The 14,338-nt window shown below is 39.2% G+C and overlaps 2 protein-coding genes across 3 annotated transcripts; one reads left to right on the top strand and one right to left on the bottom strand.

Annotated features, from left to right (window-relative positions):
- The first annotated feature begins 2,046 nt into the window (after positions 1-2,046).
- On the top strand, positions 2,047-4,698 carry LOC133733563 (pentatricopeptide repeat-containing protein At5g08305). The gene has a single exon (XM_062161191.1). It carries the CDS (start codon positions 2,229-2,231, stop codon positions 3,849-3,851), a length of 1,623 nt encoding a protein of 540 aa, XP_062017175.1. The 5' UTR covers positions 2,047-2,228; the 3' UTR covers positions 3,852-4,698.
- Positions 4,462-9,417, bottom strand: LOC133733564 (rRNA-processing protein EFG1-like). Of its 2 annotated transcripts, none has more exons than XM_062161193.1 (8): positions 9,175-9,417; positions 8,170-8,299; positions 7,923-8,050; positions 7,506-7,644; positions 6,776-6,890; positions 5,322-5,385; positions 4,944-5,222; positions 4,462-4,866 (listed from the first exon to the last, which is right to left on the bottom strand). In XM_062161193.1, exons 1-8 carry the CDS (start codon positions 9,313-9,315, stop codon positions 4,861-4,863), a joined length of 1,002 nt encoding a protein of 333 aa, XP_062017177.1. In that variant the 5' UTR covers positions 9,316-9,417; the 3' UTR covers positions 4,462-4,860. The 2 variants fall into 2 exon arrangements, with proteins under 2 accessions (XP_062017177.1, XP_062017176.1); XM_062161192.1 differs by having other exon boundaries at positions 4,944-5,228; positions 9,175-9,416.
- Between the last annotated feature and the right edge of the window lie 4,921 nt (positions 9,418-14,338).

Raw genomic sequence — 14,338 nt, 5'->3', positions numbered from 1 at the left:
ATAGCTCATTAAAGTAAAGTAGTAAATGTATATATTTGTTATTTATATTATAAAAAATATATTAATATAATTTAAAATATATATAAATTAAATATATGTATATGTTATTGGGGCGGGTTTGGGGATGGGGATCACAATACCATCTCCGTCTCATCCCCAATCTTAGATAGCGGGGATTGGGGATCCCATCCCCATTCCCCATTTTTCCCCGAATCCTCCCCCCATTAGGGGAAGATATCCAATGGAGCTCTGTCCCGTTGGGGATTTTTTCCATCCCTAATCTCACGACATTACTACTATGCTCCTTCTTCAGTTGTTGGTCTTCAAGGTGGCTCTGTTTTTCATACGGTGGATTTAGTGTCGAGCGATGATGGCTCCAGATTCGATTGGCTAGTGGGTAGGCCACCAGATTGAAGTCTCTCCCAGGGCAGGGGATTTATATGCTTGATCCGACCCTTGCCTTGATGTCGACGACATCTCTTGTGGCGGTGGTATGAGTGTTCTTGTTGTTCCATCGGGAATGGAGGCGCTGGACTTCTGCTTATTGGCTGACACTCGCTGTGGCTGCAATCTGGCTTGTAGTACGGCTACCGGCGGCGATGGTGCAACAACCAACGCAACAGGTCTAGATCTCTCTCCTTCGGGTCTGGGCTTCAGGTACAAGCATTGGCTCTCTCTGTTTGGGCTACTGCAGCCTTTGAGTTTGGGCTTTGGGCCCAAATTGCTATTAGGGTTGTTGCAAATGGTTTTGGTTTTAGTGTATTTTCATGGGCTTTGGGCTGTTAGTCCTATCCCCAGGTCTTATAATAGCCTATGAACATAACCCAATTTCCAAATTGCATTAACCATCAGAACCAACAAAGAACTTATCAAATCAAAAATAAAAGAATCACACCTGACTTTTTACTCCTCCACTTCTAAGATACCAAAACTCTCTTTCTCTCTCTCTCTCCCTTGTTTGTCTATGTATCTAGCAACTCAAGAAACTGTATGGAAAGCATAGATGGTTCACCCTATTTATAGTGTCTGGAAATGAGGTGAAAACATAGAAAGCAAGATAGATATTCTAATTGAAATCTTACCCATATAGGTACTAGACTTGCCACCTCCAGATTTCTAGAGTTTCAGCTCCTGATTCTAGGGTTCCAGCTCTAGCTTCATAGCTTTGGGGAATCACCAAGTTTGAAACTTGATTTCCAAGGCTGTTGACACCTCCTACTTGCCCATGGCGGCGGCTATGACCTTTATACTTTCCTAAGACGGTGGCTGGTGTATCAAATGGAGGAGAATCTGGGGGTGAGGAAGGCGATGAAGAGAAGGGACAAGGCTTTGAGTTTAGACGTTGTTTGATCTAGTTTTGTCGTGGAATTCTTTCTATAAGCTGTTAAGCCACTTGGGTTTGAGTTTTGGGCCAAATACTTTGGGCTACACTCTATTTACTTAAACCCAAACAAATAAAAATCATCTCTACACTATTAATTAGGTTGAGGACAGTGATGTAGTTTATTAATTAGGTTTAGGGTAGAATAGTCATTTTACTTTAGATTGAGTTAGTGAGAATAAAAATATGTTGGTGGGGTGAGTGAGATAATTTTTGTTCATTTTGGTGCTTTGGGTCAAGGACCCAAATAAATATATGAATAATTTATTAAATATTTCAATTATAGAGAGAGTTACTAATGAGGATCACTAAAATGAGGACTTCATGAGGACTTTTTAATCAACGGTTTGCGAGACTTTTTTTTTTTTTTATTAGATTACCGCAAATTAACTGTTAGATGTTTATATATGCATAAGTATATCACTTTTGAAAAAAATATTCCAAATTGTTGATCGTTAAGGTACCGAACTAGACCCAATCAATAGACGAACCAAATCTGTCAAACCTGAACTGTTCATGTTCATAAATAATAAATCAAGATTATGAATGTCTTAACGATTTTTAATTTGGTTGAAAAATTGCAAAAATAATTTACACATAAATATCTAAACATCTAACAATTCATTTGATTTGCAAAAATATGATCGAAAAGTGGATCTTACCACACAAAGTCATCATGGTCGTTATTAGAAGGTCTCCCTTCAATTACGAGAGATTGAGAGTGCATTAAGTCACAATACGAGCCTACGAGGCCAAGCGAGGGTTAACGGTGGCATCGTCCTTCAGCCACTCTCTCCCTGTGTACTGTATCTACCTACCCAGAAAAACTCGAGTGTTTATTCCTGAAATGTCGTTTCCCACCAAAAGTCCTATTATACTCCAAACCATAATCACTAACCTTCATGAAAACTGCAAATCAATGTCAGAGCTCAAGCAAATCCATGCTCTGCTCCTCACTTCTGGCCTCTCCCAACAGCAATCCTTTACTTCCGAAATCATCAGTTTCTCAGCGCTATCGGATTCCGGTAACATAGACTACTCGTACCGGGTCCTAGCCCAACTACCCACCCCAACAGTTTTTGATTGGAACGCAGTCATCAGAGGCTACTCCAAGAGCAAAAACCCCAACCGTTCGATTTCCGTCTTCCTCAAAATGCTGCGTCATGGGGCCTCACCGGATTACTTAACGTACCCATTTCTGGCCAAAGCCTCGTCGCGTTTGTTGAAGCGTGAGCTTGGTGTGGCGGTGCATGGCCACATTGTCAAAGCTGGGTTTGAGTCGGATAGGTTTATAAGTAATTCCCTGATTCATATGTACGCTACTTGTAGGGATATAGCGTATGCACGTAAGGTGTTCGATGAAATTCCTGTGAGGAACTCGGTTTCTTGGAATTCCATGCTGGATGGATATGCAAAGTGTGGGGATGTGGTTTCGGCTAGGGAAGTGTTTGAGATGATGCCGGAGCGTGATGTTGTGTCTTGGAGCTCTTTGATTGATGGGTACGTTAAGGATGGGGAGTATGGGGAGGCTTTGAAAGTGTTTGAGCGAATGCGGGTTATGGGGCCGAAAGCGAATGAGGTGACTATGGTGAGTGTTTTGTGTGCATGTGCGCATCTAGGTGCGCTTGAGCAAGGGAGGACAATGCATTGTTACATGATGGAGAATAAGTTGCCGTTAACTTTGGTGTTGCAAACGGCACTTGTGGACATGTATGCAAAGTGTGGGGCGGTAGAGGAGGCTTTACATGTTTTTCGTGGGGTTTCGTTGAAGCAGTCGGATGTGTTGATTTGGAATGCAATGATCGGAGGACTTGCAACTCATGGATTAGTCCAACAGTCGCTTGAATATTTTAGGGAGATGCAAATGATTGGGATTGTCCCGGATGAGATCACGTACCTGTGCTTGTTGAGTGCTTGCGCTCATGGGGGCTTAGTCAAAGAAGCTTGGTCTTTCTTTGAATGTATTGGTAACAATGGTATGACGCCCAAGTCTGAGCACTATGCTTGCATGGTGGATGTATTAGCACGTAGAGGCGAAGTAGAAGAGGCATACCGGTTTATATGTCGAATGCCTAGTGATCCAACTCCTTCCATGCTAGGTGCTCTGCTTAATGGGTGCACAAACCACGGAAAATTAGGTCTTGCAGAGGTTGTTGGGAGGAGGCTTATCGAGATACAGCCAAATCACGATGGTAGATATGTCGGCTTGTCAAATGTTTATGCTGTTTCCAAGCGCTGGGATGATGCAAGAAGTCTAAGAAAAGCCATGGAAAGGAGAGGGGTGAAGAAGTCCCCTGGGTTTAGTGTTGTGGAGATATTTGGAACCCTTCACAAATTTATAGCCCACGATAAATCATGCCCTGATTCGGAAGAAATTTATGGGATGCTGAATGTTATTGTAAATGAAATTAGATCTGATACTGATAACAGAGATCAAGAATTCTTTTTTTATGCAGTGGAAAATTTGTGACATTCATCACCTATATGCTTCTCAAGAAACTTGGTGACATTTGAAGCTCAACAGAACACAGGGCTTCAAACTGTTACCATTTGGGAACTTGATGAGCGAGTCAGATTCAAATAATATCGATCTGTATCCTTTGGATCTTGTGAAAGAGCACTCCACAAGGGCCGCAAAGCTTCAATTTGTAAAACAGAAGAGGCACTACAAGATCATGGATCACAATTCATAACACTAATGACACCCGACCGAGAAAGGTAGCATACCGCGCGACATCAGTACTCGCTTTTAGATCTTCTGTCAACACATTAGTTCATTGCACATTTGACACAAGTATTTCAATGAAGAAACGTGAGCTAAACCATCTTCAAGCTTTTACCAGGACACAAGCGTATTATCTGTTGGTAAGACTTTACTAGGACATTAGTTGCATGGCATGCTTTTTTCTATCTTTTTTTGGATATTAGGTGCATAACATGTTCGAATACCTACAAATATCAAACGTATTGTATTAAGAATAGATATTAGTTTATCCGGTTATACAACCGGTATGAAAACAGACAATACTACTGATTTGGAATATGAATTTAGACTTCCAACTCAAAGCACGCCCAAGTAAGACACCCATGTACCGTCAGTACTGATGAGCTGAAAGAAGTTTGTACAATTACAAGGTTACAACAGAAACAAATTGTCATAATAAATCAAACCTAGCTAAGTGAGTCTGCAAGGAGTTGGACTGATTGTTACACAAAGCAGTATACCTTCTTGCAACTATTTACCAAGGGAAGATAAATTATATAAAAAAAAAAATTAAAAAAAAAATTAGAAAAAAAAAAAAAAAACAGAACTAAAATGTCAAGGCTGAGATGTAAGAATCTTGCACAACATCTCAAATTGATGAAATCATTACAGCAAAGTAACATCAGCAATAACAGTCCTGCAGACCGATCCTATTTTGCTTGGCTTTGGCCAGCCAACCGACAAAAACAGTAACATCAGCACAATCCCCTTCTACTCATGCCTGCAAACATAAAATTAAACGTATTACTAAAATGACGTTGACATAATGCATCAAAGAAGAAGAAGAAATGCTCAAACCTGCTGCTTTTTCTTTTTTGGCCTCCTCTTTCTACGGGGTTTATGAGCATCAGAGTTGGAGCTCAGATTACTACTTTGAGTTGCCCCTGAACTTGAGGAACCCCTAGCTTTAAAATAAGTTCCACTTCTGCTACTTGATGTATTGCTGGATGTAGACATTTCAGCACGTTTTGATGAACTTTTGCTTGATGAAGGACCGAATCTTGATTGAGCACGTACTGAACTTGAGCGAGAATTACTTGATGGCCTAGGGGGAGGCATCAAAGCTCTAGCTGAAATCTGTCTCTATTTAACCAAATTCAGGTGAGGAAAAGTTAAAAATAATCACTAACCATATATGCTTCATTACAAGGGTGCCATAATCAGTAGAAAGAAAACCTGATTTCTCTCATCACTGGACATGCCAGATGCTGCTTTCCCAGAAGCACTGGACGCCTGTTCCCTGCAAAACAGATGACAAAAATTTAAGATCGTATAATGCAACATAAGTCATAGTTCGATACTAGATTTGTACTTTGCCCTTTTAATCTGAGCCTACTTTTTGTACTCTAGCTCGGAAACATTAGAAAAGAAAACCTTGAACTAGTAATAAATTCTCATATAATTTTATCTATCTATTAAGTCTGTTATGATAAGAGTAGTTAGCCATCTGGAACGGTCCCTGTGTGGCGCATACCCGGTTCTCTCATCCCAGTAAGTTTTTCCATCCAAATTACTGATGTGGCAACACCTGATGCCTATGTATCATCTCCCTCCACTATTCAAAGGTATTTTTGTCTTCATATTCTTTTTAACTAAACCTACAAGCTAAGATTAACAAAGAATAAATTGAAAACCAATCCCAGTAGTTCCTTAACAGCTTCCCAATCAACCACCACCACCAGCGTCCCATTCCTCAATGCCACCTTCCCAAGGCATCAATGCCATCCCTGCCCTCACGATCACCTCCTCCATCAAGATTGCCTAATAACATGAAGAACCTATACCCAGCTACACCAGACTGATTCATGGGCTTTATAGAAAAAAATAAATAAATAAATCATTTTGCTCACCAAAATAAATGCCAATTGGTCCTGTAGTTGTGTTGTTCTCCCGAATTTAATTTTAAGGTTTGTATCGGGAATCTTAGGTTTTAAGTGGAGGCTTTGGGTCATCTTTTGAACACATGGTCAGCAAAACTGTTAAGATATAACTGTAAGACCTTGAAAGTTTTGCCTCTGTAACAACCACAGGGATTATTAACAACTGGACAGGGAAGCTGTTCTTCAACCCACTAACCAAGAAGTTATCTACTCATGACTACCCATGTCAGCAATCTCCTCCCCAAAGGATGATTCTAGTACGAAGGGATGTGTGGCTGTTTAGGAGCCACGACAGTGCTGGGATGTAATATCCGTCTTCTTTCTTTATAATTTTGAATTTTTAGTTAAAAAGGATGAAAGAATAAAAGGACCTCAAAATAAGGGAACATGGACATGTGGTACCGCATAGGCACCAGGTGTTGCCACATCAGCAGATTGGACAGAAACAATAACTAAGCAGATGGAATCAGGTTATGTATGAATAAAACTAGTGGGACAGTAATATGCGGCACATGTCACGATTCCGTAAGAGATTTTCTACTTAGCCCCATAAGAAATGTGCTAATTACAATGCGTCTAATTCATAATCATCTTTCTATCCAAATTACACTAGAGGTGCGACTAACTCTTACAAATCAAAGAGGAGTGATAAATGCAATCCTATTAATAAATAATCACCCTTTCGACAGAAAAGTAAAGAAATGAAAAGGTTCTCAAGTATAAGGATCTCCTATACAGTTATGGAAATACCTTGTACTCTTATCTGTCCATTCATCATCTGCATTTGCTTCATCACTTGAGCTTCCGCTTAGAAAGAAATCATCTTCACTGAGATCCAAAAGCCCATCATCCTCACTCCCTGTTTCTGTAGGGCAGATAAACAGTCAGGGTTTAGGTGTAATATTTTGATTATATGCAACAACACAACCAATGATATGCTGATAATTTCCAAATGCTTTAACATAGTAGGTGAAACAAGTGAGAAAAACAGAAGCATTATCTAATCTTTTAACAGTTATTAATACGGCATGGATGAGGGAAAAAAAAATTGGTTGATGTTTTGTTTGAATAGGTTTAGCACTCAAGTTACCGCTACTTTTTATTTAATTTAAAGATGTTCTGCTAAGCATTTCTCTTATTTTATTGACTCATACAACATAGTCTCGGAAAGATTCATTGAAGCATGACAGCAGATAGTTATACTTATATTGTCTGATCTGATCTAATAATAAATAATAAAAAAATCATTGACTCAGACAAGCTTATGCTACCAGTCAGACACCTAGAAGGCATAAGTGCAAGCACATAACCATATTGCCTCTGCATCCAGACTATTGGAAGGAACTACACTGATTATTCTTCACCTTCATACTGAGGTGTTAGTCATGATTGTAATACACCAATACAGTAAAATAACTTTAATCTGAAAATGTTAAGATAAATATTTGCTGGTGGAGTAACACATAATTAGAAAAAGTACCTTCCAAATCCTTCCCACTAGCAGCTGCAGCAATTAAATTGGCCTTAATCTGCTTACGCAGCCTATTTCTCCTATCAACAAGCTCTGAATCATCACCTCCAGTAAACAGAGCGACATATTTCTCGGTCTTGGGAAAAAACTGATGGTCAAAATATATCATGAGCTTTTAGTTTGACATTATTATTAACATGTATTCATTTCAAGAAATGATTCAACGCCTGGACGATACAAAGTAAAAATGCATTCATCTTTTGCCAGTAAGGCCCACATTCAACTGAAAGTTTACATTTCAAAGTTTGTAAAAGCTATCAGATTCTGACTCGTAGTAGAAAGTGGTGCCAAATTATATGCATAAAAGTGCCATATTTAATAATAGACACGTAAACCAAGATAGTCAAGCATCACTGTGTAGCTTACCCTAACATATTCAAGATCTTCTTTCAATTTGGAAAGTTGCACAGAATTCTCTGTATCTTGCACCTGAGCAGCTGTAGTACGTTGAAGTTTCTCCAAGCGTCTTATTCTTCTCTCTATCTTTCTTCTCTCTGGAAAAGATGCATGTTGCTTAAACTTTTTTAGGTAAAAGATACCCCACTAATGCAATTAAGCCGCAAACCCATGCATAAATCACGGTGGTAAATAAACCAACTCAGAAAATTCATACCAAAAAATTTTATCTTCCGGTCTCGCAAAAATATTTTGCGTTCTACTGCAAGCCGAGTATGAATATCTTGCTGTTTCTTGAGTCCTTCTAACTTCTTTTCCTGAACCTCCCTAACTTCAGGCGGTAGATTCTGAAACAAAAATGTTCATGTTAGGCCACATTTAACAACTCCCAAATAGCATTTGGGGGTGTTGGAGAGCTAAATGATTACAGTAATATTATTTAGACAGGATATTACATAAGTCAGAGTGTGAAAGCACAACTAAATCCATATCTGTAGGAGGCCAAAAAGATATGTTGTAAAATGAAAGGCTGCAAGATTTTATCCCCTCAATAATTGATCTCATTCTACACAATGAGATCAGACAACCAGAATGTCAGATGGAACACCAGTTGAAGCAGTATTAGGTCAGACGACCTTTAGCAGGAGAGGAACAAAACAGCCATAATGGAGTTTTTGTCCGAAAAATTTCACTTTCTGGGAATTTCTGTGCGCATCAAAATACTCTAAATTTCACTATTCCATGAGACTCCTCTCATTTTCTTGCCCTTTTTGCAAGTCTTTTATGTTTCTAGAAACCGGTTGTTATCGAGATCTTTTGAAAATCTATTCACTGTCATTATGTATCTTTACTTTCATCATATGAAAAATGATCAGACAGAACATTTTAAGTGTAAATAGTTCTTCCTCACCGGCTTTCCGGCTTATGATGGTGATGAACAAAATTTTGGAAATCCTTATGCTTTCCAACACTTTCCGAACAAACAAACAGAGCCTTAACTAACATACTCCTCATACTGTTCAGATGTTCAGGATACAACTTCCTCTTTATAAGTTCGCTAACCAAAACCAATGATATTATATGCGAACTCAAACACAAACAGCTGTCACAGAACTCAAATTCACAGAAACACCAACCCTAAAAACAACACCAACTGAAGCAAAACCTGATGGAAGTTTCACATAATTGAAATAGCTGGATATTGAAGAAATAGAAGGAGCACCTTACGGAGCATGCGCTCGACGGAGCGAATCTGATTCTTGAGGGAGGCGGACTTGGGCTTCTTCTCGACGCCCAAGCCCGTCCGGGAGCGACGGCCGGCAGCAGGCTTCACCCTCCGCTTTCCGTAGCCGCCGTGAGCCATGGCGTTGCTTGTTTCGCCTAAAGACAGCGATTTTCGAGAGGCAATTGGTTTTGATAGTAACTACGAGAGGAAGAGGCGCTGGGTTATGGGATACAGTACGAGAGGTTTCATAGTAACTTTGGTAGGGTAAGGCCATTGGTTCGCTTTTAAAAAAATCAGCTTTTGTTCAAAATTTTAGATTTTATTATGTTTGGTAAATAAATAAAAAACAGCTTTAATTGAAAGTTATAAGTCACTGGCAGCAGATTTTAGAAGCAGCCTAGAGGTTGCTTTTAGAAGCTGCTGTGGATAAAAACATACTCTGCAGTTGTTTTATGTATTAACAGCACTTTTAAAAATATTATTTACCAAACACGAAACTGTTTTAATTCACAGCTGATTATTCTCACAACACAACAGCAGCAGTTTTTTTTTAAAAGTCACAGCAATCCCAAACTAGCCCTAAGTGAAATCAACCAATTGTAGAAAACTACCGATAGCTAGGTCTGAAATTGGGATTGTTTTCGAAAATTCGTAAAAGCGCTTTTAGACGATCAAAACTCAAAAGCAGGTTTAGCGGCATTAATACTTGGGAAAGGTCTTGAGTAATGGACTAGTTGTTGTACATTTTAAATTATAATATTATCCGATCCTAACATCAGTTATAAAGAGTCGGACAACGCCTCAGATAAAGATGTCTATGATGCGGCAAGAACAACTTTTAGTCTTGGTATTGGATCAGCTCTTGAAATGTTCCGAAGATTTTTGATTTGTTTATTGAATATTTCATTAAAAATAAATAAATAAATAAATAACCTAATCCTGTAGCATTTGGCAAAAGAAAATGTGTTTTTTAGTTTATGAAATTATATACCGGTGGGCTTTTCCAAGCATTAATTGGTATGTGCTATGTGACGGGAAAAAAAAGTGTTTAAATTAAAAAGAAAAAAAATATAAAAAACAATATGTATTTTTCTTTTTTAAAAGTAATGGCCGATGCGACTGTTCTCAAACCTTAATTAATGAAATTGTAGAATACAATTAATGGGTGGACATGATGCATAAACCCCATAATATTATAAGCATTGAGAGTACATCTCGAATGATAGCAGCAATCTCAACTAAACCTATGTATTCTAACAGGCACCAACTAGCAGAGAGTGCTTCATTGACTACTCCATTTGCTTTACAGTAAAAGTGACATAACAGTAAGATAAAACTCACGCAAAGCCATAGTACAATTAATATAGATTTCCCATTACGCTGACGGTCGGAGAAATATCCACCGACACTTTGTTTCATCCTACCACTATGAGGTTACGACCATTTGACGAAGCAATCTCGCCGCCTTAGTAGGGCAAACAACGCGCACTGAGTGCGACAACCACGACAACGCCCACTTTCTCCTACTAAAACTTGATAGGGACTTATTGGAAAAATAAAACAGAAGTAAATAAAAACATAAAACAATCCACAAGCCCAGAGGTTAGGCTTAGCCTTTGGGCCCAGACCCAATCTCACCCAAGGCAACAAGAAACCCCAACGATCTAATCGGACGACCCATGACAAACGGTGTACTTGGGCTACCATTGCTGCCGCACAACCACCACAGTTAAGAGGAGACTACACAACCTCCACCGCTGAATCATTGTCGTCCTCCGCCAGTGCTCATCTAGACACCACCCCATACAGACCGATTCTGGCACCACTAACAAGTATAGGCATCAAACGACAGACTTCCAGCCATCAATCCACTGGGATCCAAGCGAAACCCATTCTGATCCAGCTCAGTCCTACCACCACGTTAGCCCAGTCCCACCTAACACCGACGATTTGACACAACAGCAAACCAAGCCACATACTCAAGCTAGCTGTGATCGTTCCTGCCACCCATCTTATATGAGAGCGCTACAAATCGGAAAAAATAACTGGAGATGCTAAATCTCCTACCACCACACCCACTCAACAAAAACTAGAGCCCGATAGAATAGACATCAGGCCACTAAACATCTCGTCCAACGACAGTGTCGTTTGGACATGCTGTTGGATAGAAAGAAGCGTATATGAAAGAAAAACCTTAGCGCATGTTTTCTCTCACAATGCTAGAGAGACCCTAAAGGCATGTTTGTTTCACAGGATTTTCATGCCCCACCTTAATTTCTACAAGAGTCCCAGACTCTTCTAACCTAACCGATGTTATAGTAAGCCATGAATCATGTTTGGTGTTGTGTAGGACTAAGGAGCAACAAGAAAGAACAACAATAGAAGCAAGTTCGAGCCACAAAACTCAGATGCCTTGAGTATAAGGATTCAAAAGACAATCAAGAAATTTCATATAGAGCTGCAACAAATCTATGCTTATATATGCACAACCTCTCACAATTCACAACACATACATACACAATTCTGAATCTCATAAGTGAAGCAAAAGCAAGCAAATCAATAAACACAAACTGCAAAACCCTCTCCCAAACATGGAACTGAATTGGGTACGTCTCAAACTCTTCAATTCTTGTAGCCAACAACCAAATACCAATTGGGTCTTTTCCAGACCTCCCAAAATTCAACAATTCATCTCAAATGAATTTCTGCAAAACCCTGCTTCACTCATCACTCAACAACTCAGTTGGGCTTAATGGGTCCTCGTCATCTCTCATACCTTTTGTTTTGGCTGGCAAAAAACTTAGAGGGGATCGAAGGGGAAAGTGAAAAATTGAACATGTAGAAGAGATGGAAGGAGACTGAAGCAAACGAGTAGCAGAGTAAGAGAAAATCATGAAGCTGAAGCGAAGAGTAGAAGAGAGAGATTTTGGCTTCTACAGTCCAAGAGTTTTTGGCATCACTGTGGAAGAAGGTGATGACATGTTTTTGGGCACTCTATAGTCTCATTTAGTTGAGTCCTTGTTGTTGTCAAACACAACATAGCGCATGTTGGACTAAATAAGGATGTTCAATCCCATCCAATCCCTTGTAACAAACACACCCTAAAAATTAAAACAAAACTATATGTACTTCTAACAAGACTTGGTCACTAGCCATTCCTATATGGTGGGGATCGAGATTGAATATGTGCAGAGCTTTCAATCATCGCTTCATGGATGCTTTTCAATTTATGTGGAGATTGAATGGGGTTCACTATGATGGGCTTCTTCTCAACGCCCAAGCCCGTATGGGAGTGACGGCTGGCAGCAGGCTTCACCCTCCGCTTTTCATAGCCGCCATGAGCTATGACATTTGCTTGCTTTGCCTGACAACCATGATTTTCAGTAGGCAATTGGTTTCAGTAGTAATTACAATAGGAAGAAGCGGTTGGTTATGGGATATAGTATGAGAGGTTTCATAGTAAATTTGTTAGGGTAAGTTGTAGACCCCGTAATGTCACTTTTGGATGGGATAATTTTTCGCGACCTCTGTTTGGCTAAAGACACTGGAAAGATTGTTTGGGCTTGGGCCTTAGGCCTAAAAATAGCTTAAGGTTAGGGTCCATAATTTACTTTGGACACCCAACAAACGGGTATGCTAATGAACCTAGCCCAATAAGTTAGTTGACCTTTGACCCGAACATCTCCCTTGATCCAATAAGGTTCTTGTAGCTCATGATAGCATCATTCCATAATTTTGAAATCTACTTGTGCGTGCATTTACAATTTTCTTATTTTACCTTATTTCTTAACAATTGGTGAAAATTTCTACTCGCCTTACCCGACGGTTACTCCTCAACCATCCCTCCGTCTTTCAAAAACACTATTTATTTACTCAATATATTTTTCAAACCAAAGCAAAATTCTGACAGAATTTACCTTGCTATTTTTCTATTTAAATACAAGTTTAGTAAAGCCAAATTCTTATTTAGTCTTGTTAACATTTTAATTTTGAGTTTTTTTTTTGTATTTATCTATTCTACTTTTATTTCCCTATCATTTTGATTTTTACAACCTATTTTCTTACCCCATGATTCATCTGATTCAATTCTTTTACTTTCCCCAAGTTGAACCTCCTACCTCACACGCAAAGCCCATCCTTCTTCTTTTCTTGTTCACATCAAAATTGGGCAGAGAGAAAGGAGAACCTCGTTCAGCTCCTCCATTCCACGTTGCCACCATGCAAAGGGCAAACTCTCTTAGAAAATCATCCCAGGCCTTCAAAAGAAGCATCCAAGCCAGAAGTTGTCATTCATCCTTCTCCTCGTACCTTTCCTCTCATTCCTGTGCATATCAGTCTGCTTGCATGCCCCTAAACACCTAGTTCAGGACCTCCGATCAAAATGCTTTCTTCATCAATGTTGTTCACCTCTGTGTCTTCTATATGACCTCCAAATTTCAGCTCTATTGGAGTCATCTTGAGACCTATACACAAATCGAAGTGACAGCTGTTTAGAAGAGAACCTGCTCCGAATTTCTGCTTGAATTCCTTCTCTTGCTCTACCCAAATCCCCCACATCTTGTTTGAGACTGATACCAATAGTTGGTAAGATCATTGAACTATCAAGCTCCTATCTCTTTCCTAAATTTTTAGGCTCAATACATTCAAACAACTTTTCTACATATTGAAGAATTTCTGTTTCACTCTGCATGTCCGAAATCGAGTAAACTTCTTGGCATGCAACTGGGCTTGATCAAATTAAAATCCCTCAGCTTTCTTTCCAGCTGAATCTCTCAGTAAAACTCACCTCTTTGGTTGGTCTTTGGTGGGTATCATGCTTTCCTTAACACCATGTTTAATTTGGTTGTTGTTACGAATCCTTCCAGATTACAACTTGTCATTATTGTTGTTGGTATCTTGCTGCTTCAACTTTGATTTCTCATTCATTCTAATGTCTAGGAATTCTGCTAGACCATGGCTATACTCTGAGTATTAAAATCGTATTTGGTTCAAACTTTTGTTTGTTGTTTATAGCTGTTCAAAACTTCAAACATCATATTATTGAGCTACAATACCTTCCCTTATAGTATTAGAGGATGACTGAAATTTTAGGACTTTAGAAGCTTTAGATATATTATGTAGGTGTCTTAGAGTCTACTTAACTAGCCAAGTTGGGTACCAA

This window comes from Rosa rugosa, chromosome 2 (genome assembly GCF_958449725.1).
Source record: "Rosa rugosa chromosome 2, drRosRugo1.1, whole genome shotgun sequence".
Taxonomy (NCBI): domain Eukaryota; kingdom Viridiplantae; phylum Streptophyta; class Magnoliopsida; order Rosales; family Rosaceae; genus Rosa; species Rosa rugosa.
This window is presented reverse-complemented; position numbering and strand designations above follow the sequence as displayed.

Excerpts from the sequence above, each read along its gene's own strand:
- LOC133733563 (XM_062161191.1), top strand. The coding sequence starts at position 2,229 with ATGTCGTTTCCCACCAAAAGTCCTATTATACTCCAAACCATAATCACT.
- LOC133733564 (XM_062161192.1), bottom strand. The coding sequence starts at position 9,315 with ATGGCTCACGGCGGCTACGGAAAGCGGAGGGTGAAGCCTGCTGCCGGC. Across the intron at positions 7,645-7,922 it reads AAGATCTTGAATATGTTAGG|TTTTTTCCCAAGACCGAGAA; the intron begins GTAAGCTACACA and ends TTTGACCATCAG. Across the intron at positions 5,386-6,775 it reads TGGACAGATAAGAGTACAAG|GGAACAGGCGTCCAGTGCTT; the intron begins GTATTTCCATAA and ends TCTGTTTTGCAG.